Below are 23,496 nucleotides of genomic sequence, written 5' to 3'. Positions count from 1 at the left end.
ATGACATCAGCTATTCCTTCACAATCCAATTACAGACTTGAACAAGCTGTATTCTTTAGACCAGGCATGTACAAAGTCTGGCCGCTGAGCCGCTTTAATACGGCCCCACAGGTAACTTGGAAAAATATATTGGCATCATTCATGACTTTTATTGCTGCCATCATTATTCATCATAGGTGGGTTCATATAGCGCTTATATGTGGTTAACACACGCATGCTCCGAATTGAGATGAATACATTGTAAAATCTCAAGTAATGTCAGTTGGTCAAAATCAGTTATAAATATATTTGGACACAACACGTATACTTGGTGTTATGTTCCTGTTCATATTTTTTTTACTTAAAAGTGGACAGACAACCTTTATTACCAATAATATGTAATGTACTTTACAATGTTCCTGACACATATTTCAGCTTCCTGCATTTTTTTTTCATCTGGCCTTCAGATATGAAAGGCGGAGCGATTTAACACCTATTTAGATTTGTCATCCATGTGACGAAATGAAAAGTATGCAGTTTGCGATAAATTTTGCATAAAATAGTTAATTTGCATTTCATTTTAATGGTCCACAGAATGTCAGGCAAAATGGTCGGCCCTCATACATGTTCACTTCATAAAACCTGACCCTCCTTGAAAAAAAAGTTTGGACACCCCTGCTTTAGACCACAAGGAAAAATTAACGGTCAGAACTTTGTATGTGTCCAGCAGGGGGAGGGGGAACTGTATTAGAAAGCCAGCTCAACAGAATTACAAATACCCCTTCTCAGGGGTTGCAAATTATAAATACCAATAAACTGATCACAAATAAATGGTGAAGGATCTTTTATTTATTTTTTTCAATCCCAATGTACAATATGGGCTCTGACAGAGCATCACAGTTCAGTATCTTAAAACTCTTCAGTTCTCCCGCACTTTTTTGGGACCTTTAGCCAGTTTACAAAAACAGCCTGAAGAGACCCCTAAGGCCTATTTCACACCATTTGTTCATTTTTTATCCATCCGTTGATGGATTAAAAAACAGCATCAATGCATCTGTATGGAAAAACAGATGTAAACCGATAACTATTCATTTACACCCGTTTCAGTCAACATTTTTTTTTTTTTTAAAGGGATTAAAGTCCTTTTTACTTCCATTAAAACCAGATCTGACGAAAAATGGATGTAAAAGGACAAACGGTCTGTTTGCGCATAAAAAAATGACTCGGACTCAACGTGATTAAGGATTCTAGATTGCGGATGTAAAAAAAAGAAAAATTATATATACACACACATATTATATATATATATATATATATATATATATATATATATATATATATATATATATATATATATATATATATATATATATATATGTGAACGAAAAACCCATGAAAAACTTCATCCATATTTTCTTTGAAAAAACGTGACTAAACTGATGAAACGAATGGTCCGCAAGTGTTAAAGGGGCCTAAGAGAACTTTTTGGGAGGCACAATAATTAACCATGGTTGGCAATCAGGAATCTGTATATATTTGCCTTCTACTCTATTAGAAACAAGAGATGCAAGCTACCATTCTCTGCCTAAAAGGTCACATTCTAGTTCCAGGGCAGTGTCGCTAAAAAAGGGTCAGGTAAAGTGGTTCCAAAGCCGAATGTTTTTTTTATCTCAATGCATTCTCTGCATTAGGTAAAAAACCTGTGTACAGGATTCCACCCCCAGCCACCTTATAATTGAGCCCCATTTCCATCCAGCGTTATGCACTCCTCACTGGGCATTGGCTCCTGCTGCCATCAATGAAATCCTAGGACAAAGGAGCACGCGCACACACAATTAACGGGGCTCCTCTGTGCAAAACCATTACACAGAGCAGGTAAGTATGACAGGACTTACTTAAAAGAATATATTAAAAAAAATCACTTCAAACTACGAAACTGCTTGAGTGTCAGCTTCCATCAGACTCTTCTGAAACAAATGTGTTGCTTTTTTGACACATTCCCTTTAAATGCTCATATAAACACCCAGAGTCTTCTAAAAAGAAAAAACAAAGTCCCTAGGCAGACCACATTTGCAATAATTTGCCAAATTGCTGATGGTTGCATAAGGGGTTAAAACGATTTACTGATGATATACGAAAAACAAAAAGCTTAAATTCCCATTTGTCAGTTTCACTGCATAAGCTGCTACAGTCAGATGGTCATAGTGTACACACAATTAGTGTGCCAGCACAGTGTTATGGTAATGTTTAGTGTTCACAGGTTCACTGACAGATAACTATGACATGGTTTGCTCTGCAAGTTAACTGTTTGCACATTGCAAACGTCCTTCCCCTCCTATCCCAGCAGTCTTTGCCTTGCCTTGAGCATCCCAAATTTCTTATCGAACAATACAGGTTTACCCACAGCACACCGTCTGAGCCCCTCAAGGAAAGATGCAGCTTGAGGAAAAGAAAAAAACTCACCATTTTTTCATCCACAGTGATGAGTTGCGTGTCTTGACTTTGGGTTTCTGCCAGCCTCCATGTGGAAGTGTTCAGTGACCTGCAGTGCAAAACGCAAAGTTAAAAAATGATTCATGCATCAAGAAAAAAATAAATAAAGGCAGATAAATCATATATAAAAACTTTAACATAAGCCTAGTAGAAAAAAAAAAAAAAAAAAAGGAAGAACGGAGAAGGGCACCAAAATTATTTTTCTCTCCAATTAGTTCTGTCTGCTGCGTTCTTGGCAGGCTCCCACTAAGCAGTTTACAACAGGCTGCACTTTATGTCTGCTACAGGCTTCCCGTAACACAGATAGACTGCCACTGGCAAGAACTGTACTGCTCTATATGAATGTACAGCAGCAGACTTGTCACGAACAGACCAACACAAAGCTGCAACAAGCATGGACCCAAAATGAGGTGAAGAAGAACTAAATAATTTAAGGCAAGCAAAAGAAAGCCCTAGTTCAGTGGAGTTAGCTGCATGGCTTGAGACAGACCCTGCAAAACCAAACCCATCTAGGACTTTTTTTTTTAATATATATATATATATATATATATATATATATATATATATATATATATATATATATATATATATACAAAAAATAATTTGTCACGGAGAAGGGAGAGTCCTTGGTACTTACCGCAAAAGATCCAATTCTTTTGTTATTCGACGGACAAAGCGCGGACACAGCTCTCCATAAATCATAAATAGTGGGTTATATTGCCTCCTCCAGGAGTAAGACTAGGCAGAACAAAAAACACCTGGCTACATCCATGGACCGTCCTCAGCTGGTATATAACCCCCCTCTCTGCTCTAGGTAATAAGTTTAGTAGCAAGCAATATTAGAAGTATCAGAACTCCATAGAGGGTGAGTGCTTTGTCCGTCGAACTCAGAGAATTGGAATTGTCGTTAAGTACAAAAATGCCATTTTCTCTTTCGTTCATCGACGGACACAACACTCCATAAATCATAACTAGTGGGACGTTTAAAAGCAGTGCCAAAAGGAAAAATGAGGGGTGGGGAAAATAACCCAAGGCTAAACATAAGAACCCTTAACCAGGACACAGGAGCCCGTCTGAAAAATAAAGGTTTAAAGAAAAAACACCCCTTTAAGAGAAAACAGCCCCTCTTAAACAGCAGCCTGCAAAACTTTGCGGCCAAAAGAAGCATCCGCAGATGCCGAAGTATCTACCTTATAGAATTTTGTGAAGGTATGCACGGATGACCAAGAGGCCACCTTAAAAATACTTGCGATATTGATACCCAATGACAGAAGGCCCAGGAAGCACTCAGAGCCTGAGTAGAATGCGCCGTGACAGGGAAAGGGGGAACCGGACCTTTAAAAGGAATAGGCCTGAGTCATCATCTGATCCATTTGGAGACGGAAGCCAAAAAGTGGCCAGCCCTTTTCTTCGTTTGTCCGTAACCACAAAAAGCGAGTCTGACCTCCGAAAAGACTCAGTAGCTGCCAGATACACCCGAAGCACGAACCACATCCAAGGTATGCAAAGAAAATTCCTTGGGATGAGACTGCTTGGGACACAAGGAGGGCAACACAATGTCCTCATTCAAACTGAAGTCAGAGACAACTTTGGGCAGGAATGAAGAACCACTTTATCCCTATGGACCACAAGATAGGGACTGCGACAGGATAATGCCGCCAATTCCGATACCCTGCGGGCCAAGGTAATAGCCACCAAGAATGTTACCTTCTGGGATAACGTAGGCAAGGGAATCTCCCAAATATTCTCAAATGGAGGTTTCTGGAGAACCAAAAGTACTAAATTTAAATCCCATGGCGGCAAAAGAGATCGTACAGGTGGAGCCACATGTCGAACCCCCTGAATGAAAGTACGAACTAAAGAGTGCGTGGCTAGGGGTCGCTGAAAGAAGATTGCCAGGGCAGACACCTGGCCCTTGATGGTACTTGGCCAACTTCTGATCAACGCCCTGTTAAAGAAAGGTTAAGATCCGAACCACAGAAAAGGATTGAGGATGAGCGCCAATCGACTCACACCATGAAATGTACACTTTCCACGTACGATGCTATATCTTGCTGGAAGAGGACTTCCTCGCATTCATCATAGTAGGGATCACTGATCCAGACAAACCTCTCTCTCTCAGTGCCTGGCTTTCAATAACTAAGCCCTTAAAACCAGCGACTAAAGCAGCATGGTAGATCAGCCCTTTGGACAACTGGTCTTCTCTGAAAGGATGATTGGAAGATCCTCGCTCTTGATTCCTCGCAGGAACTGCAGAAGAAGCCTTAACCGAGGAGGATACTGGCCTTACCGTGGCCCTTGGACGCCTGCGGCATCCGCCAGAGGACCCTGTGACTTCATCACGAACTTCAGTATCCTCCTGTGGAGCCAAACCTGCTAAAGGAGCTGCATGTAAGACTGCGCAAACAGAACTGTCTTGAATGTGGATACCACCAGACTCTCAACCTGTATGCAAAATGGGAGAGAGTGAGAGTGGGATCTGTGTGACAGCAACCGGTGAATCACGGCCTGGGGTCCCTGAAGTTTGTGCAGAGGAAGGTTCACCCTGGTCAGAAAAAGAATCAGCCCTAGGTAAATCAATTCCCTGGACAGGGATAGGGGGGACCTGAGGTAGTTCAGACATCACCTGAACCTTTGCAGGAATTAAATCTGCACAAGGAGACTCAGGAACTAAAAAAAAAAAAAATCTGAAAAAGGACAAGCTTTGTCCCCTTTTCTGGGTATCCCCAAAATAAACATTTTGTGGATTTCCTAAATGCTCAAAGAAGTTCATGGGGCCAGAAACCAGCAAAGATATCCCCCCACCCCAATAATGGTTGTTTGGAACCCTCCGGGGAAGATTTAAAAGATCCATCTCCCTTATTCTCCATCCCAGAAGCACAAAAGGACTTTCTATGGGCTAAGAAAGAGGGCCCTGTCTGCGGCGAGGCTCCTTTTCTTTCCGTGACTGTGGCATGAAGGTACTCTTCTCCCCCCCCCCCCGTGATTCCCCTAATGAGGTCATCCAGGGTAGCCCCAAACAAGCGATCGCCTTGAAAGGGCAGATCAATGAGAGCTTTCTTAGAGGCTTGGTCTGCAGACCAACTCTTAAGCCCCAGTACGCACCTGATCACCACCACTGAAACAAAGTTTGGACAGCACAGGAGCTGTATCCAAAAGCTGCATCACGAATAAACTGCAGCCCATGGACCAACTGGTCCGCTAAATCAACATAAGCAGCAGGGACCTGCTCACCCTCCCCCAAGCCCTAGAGCAAAAGCTTGGCCCATTCAGTTAGGGTCTGAGACACCAGGGCTGAGGTAAAGACTGGCCGCAATGTCGAACCAGCCTGCGTGCCACAGCCTCCGCTTTGTCAGCCGAGTCCTTAAAGGATGGGGATTACTCTGGGATCATGGTTGTTTTATTCAACCTGGAAACAGGAGGGCCCACCACTGGTGGACTAGCCCACTTTTTTAAAAGTTACTCCTCAAAAGGGTAACGTACAGCAAAACGTTTGGTGGGGTACAGAGGGTAATTTTGGTTGTTCCCATTACTTACAGGAAAACCTGTCAAAATAAGGCACATAAAGAAACACCTTTGGAGTACAATGCGACCTGTGTGTACCAAACGACATAGCCACGTCCATGGCTACATCAGCTACATCCCCTTTAACGTCTCACGCAATGATAAGTGCATCTACCAGCGCCCATGGAGTAATCATCCTCACTATCAGAAGGATCAGGGGGTGTGATATTAAATCCCCCTGGATGGGCCAGGGCGGCATCAGGCTCAGAATCAGATGAGACAGCCTAAGGCAGGGGAAGGCGGGGTGACGCTTCAACCTGGGCCTTTGCCACATGCCACTTCCACCCGGGATACAAAGGACTGCAGGACTGCCGTCAGTGCAACCAAAGGAAGCTGGGGTTTCGAGGGACCTTCCACCTCCATGAGGGTGTCAAAGCTGGAGAGGGAACCCTGAGGCTGCAAAAGGAAAGGAAGACCTTGCAGTACAAAAAAGATCTTTTGGCACTAGTAAAGGATCCCCTAAAGGCTCAGGGTACCTAGCAGCAGGGAGAGATAACAGGTACCCCCAAAGACTCACCCTATTGACTGGAGGAATGCCGAGAATTCGAACCCAGCATCATCATGGACGCTATCCCTGTTCATATGTTCCGGGCACAGGAAGAGGAAACTGAGGAAGAGGAGGAGCTTCGGCATCCCCACAAGGCTTCAGGTGTTTCCAGCATCTCCCTAAGGAAAAATGGCCTCCATGACATCATCCGGCTACACAAACATGGCCACCAACCGGAGATCAGCCAGACTAAGGGAAAATGGCTGCCTTGACATCATCCAACTACACAAACATGGCCACCAACCGGAGACCAGCCAGACTAAGGGAAAATGGCCACTATCAGCTACAAACACTGAAGCATGCTGCCAGGATCTTTCCTGTGCAACGCAGCACCCTCTGCAAGGGGATCCCCTGGGGACCCCAGGGGGTCTGCTGCATTCTCTGCCCTGGGACCCCCCACTAGACTCTAGGTCCAGACAGGGGGGGGGGGAGCTCAGCTCAGTGAGGGATTTAAGGATGGGAGGAGGCAACCTGCAGGCAAGTCTGACCGTCCCTCATCGTCAATCATCTTGAAGAAGTGACTAACTAAACGCTGATAAATAAACAGCTAGTAATGCAAAAAAAAAAAACGCATTTGCAGAAATAAAATAATAAGAAATAGAAAAAGGCCGAGACTGTAGCGCCTGCACAGGGAGAGCCTATCTTATTCCTAACTAGGCAGAAGACAAACTGAATTAGGATGGCTGATAGCAGGGGGGTATTGGACCAGTGGGACAGCCCCCATGGGTGCGTCTATGTAAATTACTTTGTTTTTAACAAGTCTTATGCCTAGCTTGCTCCTATGGATAAGAGGTCAATACCCACTGGTGAAGACTGAATGAGTGGGCGGCGACTGTCAGAGGATGTAAGAGAAATATATCTTTTCATGCTGTGATTGCTGCCTGTCTTATGGACATCTCTTTTCACAACTTCCTGGATTCCCTGCATGCTTTGTTACCTTGCTGTCTACAAGCAGGGATTCCTGTACTGACTCCACCATCTGAAACTCCTCCTCTCAAAATATATTTACAGGGCATAGTGAAGAATGTGTGCCACTGAAATCCAGAAAGTATATTTCTGGAATTCTTCAAAATACTAGTTTTCAACCTAAGATCATTCTGATTAATAGGAGTAAGCTAGAAGTAACTAAAATACAATGAATGTGGTACTGAATTTATGATTTTATATTTCGGCCACAGATACACCAAGATATTGTCACAACCCCTTGAAACAAAACTACAAATTATCAAGATAAACCAACAAAATGACAAACTTTCAGACACCATAAAAAGTTAGACTTCAATTAAGAAATAGAATGGGTAAATATGTAGTTTCTAATTTTGTTTCTTATTAAAATAAAAGACTTTCATGTTTAGAGAGCGAGCAGTACAAATGGATGAATCATTGGACATGCACATATTAATTTCCTGAGGCGAATAATAAACTTTGTACAGGAAGAGCTCCCTAACCCAATTCAAAGCATCAAAAGACGTCATCTGAGGTCCGACATCCGGATTACAACATGTGGATTTACAAACATTTATTGCATTAGATCACTGAAAATAGTATTTTGTGCGCATTGGATTTTTTTTTTCTCCTGGAGTCCATTGAGAGATACAAGTTAGCATTTTCTCAAAGTAATACTGTCTGCTACAGGAGGATTGGACACTGGCAAATAAAAGCTTTAGACAAGACCAGGAAAAAAACCTCCTCTGCCCAGCATGCCTTAGTTTGTAGCAAGCAGTACCAAGAGCATAATTGTAAACACAAAAGGTTGGGACCTTTGTAGAGGGATACAGCAAATCGTATAGTTTCGCGACACCCAAAAGCAGTCTACAGTCATTGAGGAGTGGAGGAGCAGTAACAAAACAGATCTGAGGGCTGCAAGCAGCCAAAGAGCCATCTGAAAAGCAAACACCAAAATTTGACACTGGATAAAGCAAAACCCCCTTCTTGACTGGGGAACCTGCAACATAACCCGAGGAAAAAAGCCTGATGTCCAAGACAAACATGATCACCAGGAATGACCCAGCCCAGAAGGTAGCATGAAACCACATACCAAGGAAGGAGATGGGACAATCTAAACTCAACACTCGCCACCACCAAGGAAAAGACCAAAAGCCAAATATAGCCAACAAGGAAAAGGAACAAGTTCCTAAAAGAAATGGATACCAGACAGACAAGGGATGGAAAAAACATCCTTGCAAAGGCAGGTAGATCCTTGCAACACCATAAAAGTCAAGAAATTAGAACATTGTACCTTAAGAAATTGTCAAATCAGACAATCACCTCGCCAAGGCAAGATTTAATGGGGAAGAACCCAGAAAATGACTAGGAACCACAACCTACCAAGGGTGTGAAAATGACTTCAAAAGGCCAGCAGAGAAACCAGGATTTCATTTCATGAAGTCAGCATGACTTAAGGCAGGGCTCAAAATTTCAAGTAAATAGAAAACAAAGAAAGGGGCGCACCAGCCTAGCACATTATCCACAGCGAGTTTTATTGGTAAAAAAGTTTAAAATCAGCTACTCACAAACATGCGTAAAGGTCAAGCATTTCAGTTCCATAAAGCAGCATCTTTAAAGGAGTCCAATATCTCGTAAAGACGGAGGGCTGATGCGTTTCAAGGCCGTGCCTCTTCCTCACAGCTCTTTTTTATCAATAAAACTCGCTGAGGATAATGCGCTAGGCTGGTGCGCCCCATTCTTTGTTTTCTATTTACAGTGTCTAGTTGACCACCCCGGTCTCAGAGGGCAGCAAAGCTTAGCCAGAGTGGATGCCAAGTATAAGTTCCGTGATAGAGACAGCCTGAGGACCAGGTTCTGAGCGCAGGAGCAGGGTGCTGAGCATCACTATTTTTTCTGGAACTCAAAATTTCAAGTCCTGAGCTACTAGCAAGGCCTTAAGGGCTACTTGCCACCAAATGCTTCGCCCCTAAACACGCCCTCATAAATTATCTCATGAAATGACTGTTAGGATTGAGTTCACCTGTTGGTAGCACTGTGCTGCTCTGGGCTGATTGCTGCAGTTCTAGTGTCCACCAGCAGGTTTCTCCCAGAAGCCAGCAGGCTGTAATGATCACTTATACCTGTGTACAAGTTTCAAGCAGAAAATTGCTCAGGTGTGAACGGGGCCTAAAACCACTGGGCCAATCATCAAGCAACAGACCTGTCACATTAAGACTCGATTCACACTAGCGCGACTTGTCAGACGACTTGTCAGCCTGACAAGTCGCACTCCCTCGTGGTCCATTGACTGCTACAGGACCCGTTCTATTAGGAGCGATACAAGTCGCTCCGACTTAGAAAAAGGGTCCTGTACTACTTCGGGGCGACCTCGAAGCCCATGCAAGTCACTCCGAAGTCGTGGTGCATGGGAATGCACAAGTCGCCCCCGAAGTAGTACAGAGTTGTGCCGCCCCAGTGTGAACAGACTCTAAATGCTCCTCCAGAGTCACACGCACCAAGTAGTTTCCTTGCTCCTGGCAGCTGAACAAGGCAGTAATGGAGCAAATGAAAGATATGTTCTGCTGGAAATGGAGGCACTGAATAAAACCAAAAGAAAACATACTACAGTACAACATGTTTTTAGAAATATGTTTGTCTCAAAGTTGGTAGACAGGACTATAAAAAGGAAATCCTTGGTGAAGCTTCCACATGTGGTAAAAAGTTTATGAACTTACTTTTGTACACTACAGCTGATAGACAGAAGTTTAGGAGCAGTTGGGCATTTTTTTTTTCAGCAGCCCCTGAACTCTCCTCTATGTTTTCTTATACATGTACAAACGGCAAATACTTGTAACCGTACTAAACCGCGTTTTCGTTTATAAGCATTTTTGAAGGGGAAAATATTTCTGATAATTTTTGAACATATACAGTGCCTTGCAAAATATTCACCGTGTTTTTCGTGTTTTGTTGCCTCACAACCTGGAATTAACATGGATTGTTTGAGGATTAGCATCATTTAATCTACAGAACATGCCCACAACTTTGAAGTTTTTTTTTTTTTTTTGTGAAGCAAACAAATACTACAAAATAACAGAAAAAGTCAATGTGCATAACTATTCACCCCCCTAAAGTCAATACTTTGTAGAGCCATCTTTTGCGGCAATCACAGCTCTAAGTCGCTTTGGATAAGTCTATGAGCTTGCCACATCTTACCACTGGGACTTTTTGCCCATTCCTCCTTGCAAAACTGCTCCAGCTCCTTCAAGTTGGATGGTTTGCGCTTGTGAACAGCAATCTAAGTCTGACCACAGATTTTCTATTGGATTGAGGTCTGGGCTTTGACTAGGCCATTCCAACACATTTACACGTTTCCCCTTAAACGACTCAAGTGTTGCTTTAGCAGTGTGTTTGGGGTCATTGTCCTACTGGAAGGTGAACCTCCGTCCTATCCTCAAATCACACACAGAGTGGTACAAGTTTTGCTCAAGAATATCCCTGTATTTAGCACCATCCATCTTTCCCTCAACTCTGACCAGTTTCCCAGTCCCGGCTGCTGAAAAACATCCCCACAGCATGATGCTGCCACCACCATGTTTCACTGTGGGGATGGTGTTCTTTGGGTGATGTGATGTGTTGGGTTTGTGCCAGACATAGCGTTTTTTCTTTGATGGCCGAAAAGTTAAATTTTAGTTTCATCAGACCAGAGCACCTTCCTCCATACATTTTGGGAGTCTAGTACATGCCTTTTCGCAAACTCAAAACGTGCCATTTTGTTTTTTGCTTTCTTCTGGCCACTCTGCCATAAAGCCCAACTCTATGGAGCGTATGGCTTATTATCGTCCTAAGTAAAGATACTCCAGTCTCTGCTGTGGAACTCTGCAGCTCCTCCAGGGTTACCTTAGGTCTCTGTGCTGCCTCTCTGATTAATGCCCTCCTTACCAGGTCCATGGGTTTTGGTGGGCGGCCGTCTCTTGGCAGGTGTGCTGTTGTGCCATATTCTTTCCATTGATGGATATGATAGATTTGATGGTGCTCCTGGGGATCATCAAAGATTTGGATTTTTTTTTTTTTTATAACCTAATCTCAACTTGTACTTAACAACATTGTCACTTACTTGTTTGGAGGAGAGTTCCTTGGTCTTCATGACAGTGTTTGCTTAGTGGTGCCTCTTGCTTAGGTGTTGCAGCCTCTGGGGCCTTTCAAAAAAGGTGTGGATATGCAATGACAGATCATGTGACACTTAGATTGCACATAGGTTGACATCATTTCACTAATTATGTGACTTCTGCAGGTAATTGGTTACACCAGAGCTTTTTATGAGCGTCATAACAAAGGGGGTGAATACATATGCACATGCCAATTTTCTGTTTTCAATTTCTAAAAAATAGTTTTATGTATAGATTTCTCTCATTTCACTTCTCCAATTTAGACTATTGTGTACTGATCAATCACATAAAATTCAGATTTACTTAACCACTTGCCGACTGCCTAACGACGATTTACGTACTACGTCGCTAGCCTGTGAGGCGCTCCCGCTCGCTCACGGACCCCCCCCCGTGCGTGTGAGCGGCGGACCCGATGTCCGCCGGTCACTCGCGATCGTCTGTTACACCGGGAGAAAGGCAGGCGGCTAATGTAAACAAAGCCGCCTGTCTTTCTTCCCTGTGTAACAGCACAGATCATACGGTCCTGCTATGTAGGACCGTAGATCTCCGCTGTTACATCATGAAAAGCCACATCCAATCACAGTAAGAAGCACGCCCCTAGGGACACACTTAACCCCTCCGTCTCCAATAAAGTTAACCCCTTCCCTGCCAGTGTCATTTTTACAGTAACAGTGCATATGTATACCACTGATTACTGTAGTAATGTCACTGGTACCCCCAAAAGTGTCAGTCAAGGGTCCGATCTGTTCGCCGCAATGTCGCAGTCCCGCAAAAAAAAAAACACGCAGATCGCCGCCATTACGCGTTAAAAAAAAAAAATAAAAATGACAAAAATCTTTCCCTTCATTAGTAAATGCAATAACTTTTGCGCAAACCAATCAAAATACGCTTTTTGCAATTTTTTTTACCAAACATATGTAGCAGAAAACAAATTGGCCTAAAATGTTAAAAAATTTTGATTTTGACATTTTTTTTTGGGGGGGGGGGGGATTTATATAAAAAATGTGAAAAGTATTGTTATTTTTCCAAACTTGTCGCTCTTTTTTTGTTTATAGCGCATGATCAAAAAAAAAAAAAAAAAATGGCACAGGTGATCAAATACCACCAAAAGAAAGCTCTGTTTGTGGGGAAAAAAAGGACGTCAATTTCATTTGGGTACAGCGTCGCACGACCGCGCAATTGTCCGTTAAAGTCACGCAGTGCCGAATCGCAAAATAGGCCCTGGTCAGGAAGGGGGTAAAATCTTCCGGGGCTTAAGTGGTTAACATTGAACTTAAGACTGTAATGTAACAAAATAGGTAAAAAAATCAAGGGGGGGGTGAATACTTTGGCAAGGTACAGTAAAAACGTAGAAAAATCGCAAATTTCACCACATGCTGTTGCCTGCATCAATAGATGAGTCCAGTAGCGATGAACTCTGGTCCTCCCACGCAATTTTTTATGTTTTCAGAGCTTCAGCAACATCAGGAGCATTTCCTCACATATGCTTATGAGGAGATCCATAGTGAAAACACAAAAAAAATTAGACCGCTATCTACAAGCACGCTGCTCTCTCTTCTCACAGAATGGCTGAAATAGTTAATAATTTACTTAGTTTTCATGCATTGAAGGCATTTGGGAGGGTCTCCTTATGGTTAGCTTTAAAAAAATGCTTCTAACCGCAAATGCTCATAACTGCTGCTAAACTCGCATAAACGCAGTATGTAAAAGCTGTAAAAATGGACATATTTCACTGTCGGTTTCCGCTGTCAAGTTGCCAGGGTTCAGAAAAGATTTTCAACCACCCGGTGTATCTGTGCCCTCACAGACACCAAAAAAAAAAATTGTAATAGGTAAATACCCACCTCCCTTTAAATGACAACTCTATGTTCTATGTATCTAATATATCTACTTGTATGTTTCTATTATAGAGTATAGTTCATTTCTGTGGTCCTGAAGAGCAGCGATATACCGTTCTTGAAACGCGTGGGGTCTCTACATTTCATTATCAAATTGCGACCCACATTTGGTGGGAATATGGTCTAAGAAAAGATGAATAGTGGTTGTATCTATGCTATTTAGTGTTTTTATCCTGAATGTTTTTGGTCAATAATAAAAGCTTTTGTTAATTTTATAATACATGACACCATTTTCAGTGCTATATTTTTGCACATAACCTTGTTGCTGTTAACGTCCCACTCATGAGGGTTCATTTTCATTGCTCAGCACCAGTAAAGGAGTATCAAAAGAGATCATAAATGTCACATTGATTGGCAAGTGCAATAATGCAGTGCATACAAGGTTATATAAAGGAAAAAAGGAGATAGAGGTATATACAAATGTATACATATACACACACACACACACACAAACACACACATTATAGTTATTACTCAAAAAAGACAAATCATAATGTGCATCTCCTCCAATGACAAGTCATTTGGTAATGATTTACAATAGAGAAAAGGGAAAAACCCACATATGCCATGTGAACAATTTGCTAACACATTACAGAAATTACTCAGAAATCACCACAACATTTTTGGATGAAGAACAGATAATGTATACATCCCAGCAGAATTTCGCAATCGCAGCTTCCCTCCACAAAAGGAGACATCAAATTCTGTGTTTAAATTTTTGTACATTTAGAGAGTCTAATTGTACCAAGCGTATTGCCAGCAATCTGTGACAAATAAGCTGGAAGGAGAATTTGCCCACACAAATACTGAGTGCGCCCAAAGCGGTCTAATGCCGTCTTATTCTCTCCTTCCCTACGGTCAGAGAAGTGCAAGACAGAAGAAGCAATTTAACACAATGGCTTCCATTACACACTGTTCCCAAACCAGATGTCACCTTAAAATACCTTTAAGGGGCACAAAGAATATGCTGTTCTCCGTGATACAATATGGAGTGCACAACTTTATAGTACATGGTCATTCAAGCACAAAATAGCTAGGAAAAATGGGCTAGATAAACAGAATAAAGAATAAAAAACTTATTGTAGAACTTTTTAGAGACAATCAATAAAAGCTAATGGAAATATATAACTTTAAACAATAAGTAATAGGGCTCATGTACACAGGGTGGCTGAAAAACGGATTTTTTTAAAATCTTACCTGTAAAATTCCTTTCTCTGAGTCCTCCGACAGTCGCCGCCTCTCCATATTCGTCACAATGGGGTAATTGACCTTTGCTCCGTAGGAGTAGCTAGGCAACAGAATATGTCAATATTAAAGCTTTTAGCATATCCCACCCCCAGGGGGTGGTCCCCTCAGTCAATACCCTCCTGCTTCCTGTATCCATACCTCAGTTTCAGTAGAATAGCAGTAGAGTACATAAACAAACCCCAAAAGAGGGGCGGGGGCGGCGACTGTCGGAGGACTCAGAGAAAGGAATTTTACAGGTAAGATTTTACAAAAATTCAGTTTTCTCTTACGTCCTCCGACAGTCGCCGCCTCTCCATATTCGTCACAATGGGGACGTCCCAAAGCAGTGCATACATGAGGGGTGAGAAATGCAGCCGCGCCTAAGGCAACGCAGGACCCACATCAGAGAAAGGAACCTCACCAAAAGGAAGGAAACCAGCTGGGCAGCATGAAAAAAAACTTTGCTCAACAGGAGCAACAACCCAGGAAGAACAAATAACCTAGGGATAAAAACATCCCAAACAGCCAAGGGCCCAAAAAAACAAGGGACCCTAAGGTACTGCCGCACTAAGAACCTTGCGGCCAAAGGAAGCATCTGTCGATGCCTGAACATCCACTCTGTAGAACTTTGAGAAGGTGTGAACGGACGACCAAGTCGCCGCCTTACACACCTGGGCCACAGAAGCCCGATGATGACAGGCACAAGACGTACTCGGAGATCTGGTAGAGTGCGCCTTCACAGGCATGGGGGGAACTTTTCCCTTCAAAGCATAAGCCTGCTCAATAGTCTGTCTGATCCATTTGGCGATGGTAGAAGCCGACGCCGCCAAGCCCTTCCGAGGTCCCTCAGGAAGGACAAAGAGAGAATCCGTCTTGCGAAATGATTTAGTCGCTGACAGGTAAGCCCTGATCGCCCGAACAACATCCAGGAATGTAAGGCCACCTCCTTCGGATGCTTAGGCTTCGCGCAAAGCGAAGGCAAGACAATGTCCTCATTGAGGTGAAATTCCGAGATCCTTTTCGGAAGAAAAGAAGGATTAGGTCGCAAGACCACCTTATCTAAGTGAAGCACCAGATACGGAGACCTGCAGGACAAGGCTGCCAGCTCCGACACTCTGCGAGCCGAAGTGATCGCCACCAAAAAGGCGACCTTCTTAGACAACAGAGGTAATGAGATCTCCCTGATCTTTTCAAAGGGAGCATGTTGTAGCACGGACAGAACAAGGTTCAAGTCCCATGGAGGCAAAGGCTCCCTCCGAGGAGGGACCAGGTGTCGCACCCCTTGAACAAAGGTGCCAACCAGAGAATTAGACGCCACAGGGCATTGAAAGAGAACGGCCAGTGCAGAAATCTGACCCTTAATCGTGGCCAACGCCAAACGCTGGTCCACACCTGCTTGAAGGAAAGACAACACCCTAGACACCGAGTATGAGCGGGGGGAAAACCCCCTGGACTCACACCAGGCAAACTAGGCCTTCCAAGTACGGAAGTAAATCTTCCCCGAAGAGGCCTTTCTAGCGTTGATCAAAGTATGAATGACCTCCGGGGAGAGACCCCTATCCTTCAGGACCTCGGTTTCAACAGCCAGGCCGTCAAAGCCAGCGACTGTAAAGCAGGATGGAATATCGGTCCTTGAGACAGAAGATCTTCTCGAAGAGGCAGACGCCACGGAGCGTCGACCGCCAGATTCACGAGGTCTGCGTACCAAGACCGGCGGGGCCAGTTTGGTAATGATCCTCCGCAATGGCGAATCGAAGGTACCTCTGGTGACGCTCGAAAATGGGGATGTGAAGGTACGCATCCTTCAAGTCGATGGATGCCAGGAATTCTCCCGGAACTAGAGCAGCCACCACCGAGCGCAGGGATTCCATGCGGAACTTGCGGACCCGCACAAAGCGGTTCAGAGCTTTTAAGTCCAGAATTGGACGTACCTTGCCCTCCTTCCTGGGCACAGTGAACAGATTTGAATAAAACCCCCGAAATCTGTCCCGATGAGGCACCGGAACCACCACTCCCTGAGCTCGCAGGTCCCGCACCGCCAGGTGCAGATCCCGCAAACGCTCCGGAGACAGTCGAAGATTTGAGGGAAAAAACCTGTTCGCCGGCCGAGATAGGAACTCGATCTTGTACCCGGACCGAACGATCTCCTGAACCCACCTGTCCCGAACGCGGGCCAGCCAGGGTTGAAGAAAACCGAGCAAACGTCCCCCCACCCCAGAACTGGGTGAGGGCGTCCCTTCAGGCCGCGTTGTTATGGGCAGCGGACCCGGACTGGCCGGACTTCTGCTTACCTGTCCACGGTTTCTTTTGGGAGCCTTGACCCTTGAAGGGCTTGCCCTTATAGTGCAACCGAAAGGCACGAAAGGACCCCTGAGAGGGCCTAAACGAAGCATGCTTCTTACCTTGAGCACCCTTAGCCATGTGAGATTGGGGCAAGAGCGTGCTTTTACCCCCAGAGATCCCCTTAATCAGCGTATCCAGTGAGTCGCCAAAAAGGCGGGATCCCGTATAGGGCAAATTAGCCAAAGTCTTGCGAGAAGATTGGTCCACAGACCAACATTTCAGCCAAATCAAACGGCGTGTCAACACCGCCACGCTGTGCACACGTGCAGCCAAAGGAATTACATCTAATTCCGCATCACACAAATACATGACCTGTACCCTGATGAATCTGATCCACCATAGCCAACGTTGTCGGCGGGGCAGAATCAGCCACCAGGACGCGCCTGAGCACCTGCGTCCAATCCGCGACAGCCTGAGCTGCCATAAGGGAAGCAAAAATAGCTTACAGCGTGGAACTGGTAACCGAGTAAGTATGGCGGGCAAGAGACTCCAGTCTCCTGTCCGTAGGGTCCCGGAACACCGGGGTATCCTCTGCCGGAATCGCAGTGGATTTATTCAAAACCGCCAACGCGTGATGCACCGGAGGTGGTACACACCAGCGTTCATCAGTGGCGGGCGTGAAAGGATAACGCAGCTTGAACCTACTTGGCACAGCAAAAGGCTTTTTTAGATTGCGCCATTGTTCACTAACAGCGCGCTGAAAATCCTCAGTGCAAGGAAAAACCTGTGTTTTGCGTCTCCGCTGCGTCCCATAAGAAGCCAGGACGGCAGGCGGACACGGTTCATCCTGCAAATGCAGCGTTTGTTTGATAGAAGCAACCAATTCATCCATGATTGCAAGCTCTTCAGACGAGCCAGGGGGGGAATCATCAACCCCCTCCACCTCTGCCTCCCCTTCCGACCCTGCAAAGTCCAGGGACGAACGGGACCCCGATAAGGGGACCCCAGCCATAGCAGCCCCATCACCATCGCCTTCTGAATCAGAGGAGATTGAAACTCTGGGCCGTTTTGTGGATTGAGCAGCCACAAGCATCTGTACCTGAGCAGCCAGGTTAGCCACAATGGTAGCCAAATCGCCCCCCTCAGAGGGAACAGCAGCAGCCCCTTGGCCTCCCATTAAAGAGGGAGGAAATTTGCTTTCCTGAGAATCCATGCCCCCAAAAGTTTGTAGGAGAAAAAAAGGGTAACTGCCCCTTTAAAAGCGCGGCAATCGCAGCCCACCGCACACACACACAGTACACGCCGACCCCCCACAGGGAAAGGCACAAACTTCAGGCAATGAATACAGGAATAGGATAAGGTAAAACCTTGAGAGACCACTGCTGCCTCGATCGGTGTGCCCAGGGAAAAGGAAGTGATGCACTAACAGCCGCTCCTATAAAGCCTATGGAAGGCTACAAAAAAATGGCCGCCGGGGAGGAAGTAAAGGCAGAGGACATGCAGTACTGACATGAGGCTGGAGCGATCGCCGCCAAAATGGCGGCACTTGGCGCCAAAAACGCCGCTCCCCGCATATAGCAATCGCCATCACACGCCTGCAGTATAATAAAATAATGGCGGACCGCAGCAGCGACCGCCGCATGTATGCCCAAACACGATCAAATCATGCCCCGCAGCATACAGCCTGTCACACATCAAAGAAAGCACACAGTCTGAACACAGAAACAGTTCAGGATGGCCCCCCTCCTTGCAGCCCACAGAATGCAGCCAACACAGACAGGGAGCCCAATAGTGTGTACAGAAGCAGGGTTACACAGTCCCAGACTGACACCCACTAAACAGACAGGTCCCCACACAGATACACTTACCTTCCGAATGGCGTGGGGAGCCCGCCCAAGCGATCAAGCCGCTGCACAGAGGACAGGGAGAGTCACAGCCAGGACGCAGCAGAACTGCGGTGCGAAACCGCATGGCGTCCAGTGAGGTAGCCACCTCACCGCAGCATCCCTGCAGCGAACAGGGCTGGGTCGTTCACACATGCCAGGGGAAAAACCTGACTGAACGCTCGATGGCAGGCTGGGAAGCCACTGGCCCACAACCTGCGACCAGGGGGGCCAGCCCGAGACCCAGCCCGCACGATCCTCTTCATCAGAAGAACTAACTAAAGCTGAAGAAACAAACAGCTAAGTAAAGATAGAGAAAAAAACACTCAAATAAAATCAAAAAGAAGATAAAGGCTGAGGCAAAAAGCCCCCGCACAGAAACAGCCTGCTAACTCCTGAAAGCTAGACAATGAAACTGAGGTATGGATACAGGAAGCAGGAGGGTATTGACTGAGGGGACCACCCCCTGGGGGTGGGATATGCTAAAAGCTTTAATATTGACATATTCTGTTGCCTAGCTACTCCTACAGAGCAAAGGTCAATTACCCCATTGTGACGAATATGGAGAGGCGGCGACTGTCGGAGGACATAAGAGAAACCTTTTTTGAATGCTGGAAACAGAAGGTGAAAGTGTCAGTTTTACAGCTTTACATACTCCGTTTATACGAGTTTAGCAGTAGTTATGAGCATTTGAGGTTAAAAGCATTTTAAAAGCATTTTTTTTTTTTTTTTTTTAAAGATAGCCTCAGGAGACCCCCCCAAATGCCCACAATCCATGAAAAACAAGTAAATTATTAACAATTTTAGCATTCAGTGAGAAGAGAGCAGGGTGCTGGTCTAATTTTTGTGTTTTCACTATGGATCCCATCATAAGCATATGTGAGGAAATACTCCTGATGTTGCCGAGGCTCTGAAGACATAGAAAATTGTGTGAGAGGACCCGAGTTAATCGCTACTGGACTCATCCATTGATGCAGGCAACAGCATGTGGTGAAATTCGTTTTTTTCAACAATTTTATATATTCAAAAATAATCAGAAAATTTTCCCCTTTAAAAGGGTGTATACAAAGCAACCGCGCATAAACCTGGTTTCCCGCGGTTACAAATGTGGAGTTTGAAATGTCGGTAACCTACAGTCTTGAACGAGATTTTTCTGCTTTAGAAAAATGCCAAATAACCTCAACTGCCTCTAAACTACAACAAGTGCCGGTTCACACTAGGGCGACCTGTGAGGAGACCAGGTCGCCTCACAGGTCGCCTCCCATAGGGAAGCTGCGGACCCGTTCTAATAGGAGCGACACAAGTCGCTCCGACCTAGAAAAAGGGTCCGGAGCTTCTTTGGGGCGACCAGGAGGCGACCGCCATAGACTTCAATGTTATGAAGTCCGTGGCGGCCGCTTCGAGGTCGCGGCGCGCTGCAGTGTGAACCGGCGCTAAGATGTACACATAAGATAACAGAGGAGAATTCACTGGCAGTTGAAAAAATACCCAACTACATCTAAACTTCGATGTAGCAGCTGTAATGCACATTTAAGTGCCCTTAACCACTATCCAAAAAAAAATAAAAAAATTAAAACTATTTTGGCTAAAGATTTAGCTTAAGGCTCCGTTCACATGTAGGCCTTTTTGGGCGACTTTCTGCTCCAAGCCTCAGCTCTAAAAACGCCCAAGACAAATCATATTCCTTTCAATGGCCCCTGTTCACATCTGAGCTTTCTGGTGCCTTAAGCAAAAGGCCCTTCGCTCAAAAAAAATACATGAGCTTCTTTTTGGCAGATCACAGGAGTTTTATTTTTTTCATTAGTCACTTCTCAACCTAAAAACACCTGCAAAACACCCTAAAAAAACATCAGAAAAAACGCCTGTAAAAATAATGCCTAGATCTGAATGTAGCCTAAAGATTATCAAAATAAAAAAACAATGAAATCATTTGTAGCTCATCAGCCTTTTAATTAGGGATCGACCGATTATCGGCAACACTGATATATCGGGGGCCGATATGCACTCTCCCCGATATATCGGAATCGGCCCCTGAGGTTACCGATATTGCCAATATTTCGGGAAAGTGCTGTACCTTAGTGATGCCTGCAGCTAGAGGCATCACCCCGGTACTGGCGTCTATAGCCGACAGTCAGCTGTCTTGTAATGACAACTGATGCAGCCGAGAAGCCGCTCGGCTGTCATTACAAGGAGCGGGAGGGGACGTCCCCCCCCCTCCCACTGCCTTCTGTCCCACCGGGAGACTCGGGCATCCTACCGGCACAGCCGCCGAAGACCCGATCAAAGCCGCATTTGGCTCTGATCGGGTCTCCATGTAAAAATGGAGTGCCTTTAAGTGCAGAGGAGGGCTTTGGGGTCTTTTAGGCCTCCAGATCCCTCCACAAGAGTACCTGTGAAAAAAAAAAAAAATACATTTTTTAAATGTCCGAAAATATCGGCCAATACCAATTAGTCCGATGACCAAAATATCGGTATAGGCATTTAAAAAACGATATCGGTCGATCATTACTTTTAATGTTTTGAGGGCACCACTTCCTGTCTCTGGGTGGCTACACTTACTTTTCCACTATCTATGGAGGCAGCCATGATTGTAACGCAGGCTGAAAATAAACATGTATGACTTTGTCTCCATTACATTGTAATGAGCAATAGGTAGTATTTTACACGAGAGAGAACATTGTTTTTTTTTTTCTTTTTATTTAGCTCACAGGAAGATACAGGGCCAGTGCATGTCTGGCAAGGTTAACTAGTATTTTCTGTACTTGCTTATACAAATGTTTATGGCCTGAAAGAAAAAAAAAAAAAAACTAAAAAAAGTTTGGGGTTTAAAAAAAAAGTATACTCACCTAGGTGCATGCAGCAATGATCTGATGGTGCATCTGTCCCTTGCACCCTCTGCACTGAGCTGAGCAATCAAACACCGCTGATCACTCAGTTCTACCCTCTGCTCTAAGCAGACAGTTGTCCTGGTTGACTAAACACTAGTTCTGGGTTAGACATCACAGAGTTGGTCCAGCATCTGAAAGGATTGTGACAATGTTGAATGAACAGGTCAAGGACAGCTTAACACTGATAAAAATAAGCAAGTCTCTAACTGTGAAAACAAAAAGACTTCCAACTGCAGATTTGAAAGGTCGAATGGCTGTAAAAAAAGAAATTGCCAACATGGCAAAAGAAGAAAGAGGCTTCCCTGGGCTTTAAAGAACCCGCCAATGGCATACTGAAGACTGGAAGGTGGTCTTATGAGCCAATGAATCAAAATTTGATATCTTAGTTTCATCACGCAGCGTTTTTGTATAGTCAAGTAGGTGAAAGGATGGTTCTCTGTGTGTGTGTGTGTGACATCAACTGTCAAACATGGAGGAGGAAGCATGGTGGTCAGGGGCTCTTTTGATGGATCCAGAGTTGTCAACTTGCACAGAGTGAGTGGCACCTTGAATTAAAGCTACTACCCACACAATTTGCAGCACCATGAAATACCCTTCTGGAATATGCCTAGTTGGTCAGGGGTTCTTCTAACTGCAAAATAATGACACAAAACATACCTCCAGGCTTTGTCAGGACTACCTTAGGAAAAATAAAAAAAACAACAAGATGATAGTCTTCAAACAATGGAATGGACAGCACAGTCTTCAGAATTAAGCCCCGTACACACGTACTGATCGTCGGCCGAACGATCGGCCGTCTTTTGTCCAGGGCTGTCGTGTCTGTTGAAAACTGCAAAAGACTGCACACGAATTTTGTCGGCCAACAACAGCTGACTGCAGAAGTGATGTCATGTGATGGTTAACTTTCCTTGTCTTTTTTATTTTCTGAGCATGCCCAGTCTTCCAATCGGCCGTTCTGGTGTTGGCCAACAAAAATTTTAATGCTTGCACAACAGATTCTGTTCGGCCGAAAATGCGCTGTCGGCTGTCGGAAGCATCATACTAACAAGCCTACAATCGGTACGTGTGTACGGGGCTTTAAACCCCATAAAGCTGGGATGGACTGGACAGAAGGGTGAAAGCAAAGCAAACTTCAAGAGCAACACATTTGTGGGAACCTCTGCAGCAGTGTTGGTAAGAACTTTCCACACAAGAAGTGATTTCCGTTGTGGAAAGAATGTAAGTGTGTTTGGCTGTTCTATCTGGAAAAGGTGGCTTTGGGGAGTCAAAAAACGTAGATTTCATTTGGATAAAGTAAATCTTTCTACGATTTCTTCTTCATGTCATAGTTACACAGTAGCTGAGGTTGAAGACAATAGTCCATCCAGTTCAACGTGTGTGTGTGTGTGTGTGTGTGTGTGTGTGTGTGTGTGTGTGTGTGTGTGTGTGTACGTAATGATTTCCCATACCCCTGAATGTTTTGATCCTTGAGATGAACATCCAAGAGTCTTTTAAAAGTAGCCATACTTGCCGCAGTTACTACCACTTGTGGTAGAGAATTCCACAATCTTGTAGCCATTACTGTAAAAAAGAAAAACCCTGCGTAGCCTAAGGTTAAATCTCTTCTCAGTTAAATCTCTTCAAATTTCGATTCATTGGTCC

At 44.6% G+C, this 23,496-nt stretch overlaps 1 protein-coding gene across 1 annotated transcript in view; it reads right to left on the bottom strand.

Annotated features, from left to right (window-relative positions):
- NDUFS4 (NADH:ubiquinone oxidoreductase subunit S4) overlaps positions 1-23,496 on the bottom strand; it is a 282,562-nt gene that overhangs the window by 201,684 nt on the left and 57,382 nt on the right. The window contains exon 2 of the mRNA XM_082262284.1: positions 2,443-2,521. Within this exon, the coding sequence (XP_082118410.1) occupies positions 2,443-2,521 (79 nt within the window). The remainder of the gene's footprint in view (positions 1-2,442; positions 2,522-23,496) is intronic.

Source organism: Pelophylax lessonae (assembly GCF_965119305.1).
Source record: "Pelophylax lessonae genome assembly, chromosome: 1".
Classification (NCBI taxonomy): domain Eukaryota; kingdom Metazoa; phylum Chordata; class Amphibia; order Anura; family Ranidae; genus Pelophylax; species Pelophylax lessonae.
The sequence above is the reverse complement of the archived record's forward strand: the minus strand, read 5'-3'. Positions and strand labels throughout refer to the sequence as shown.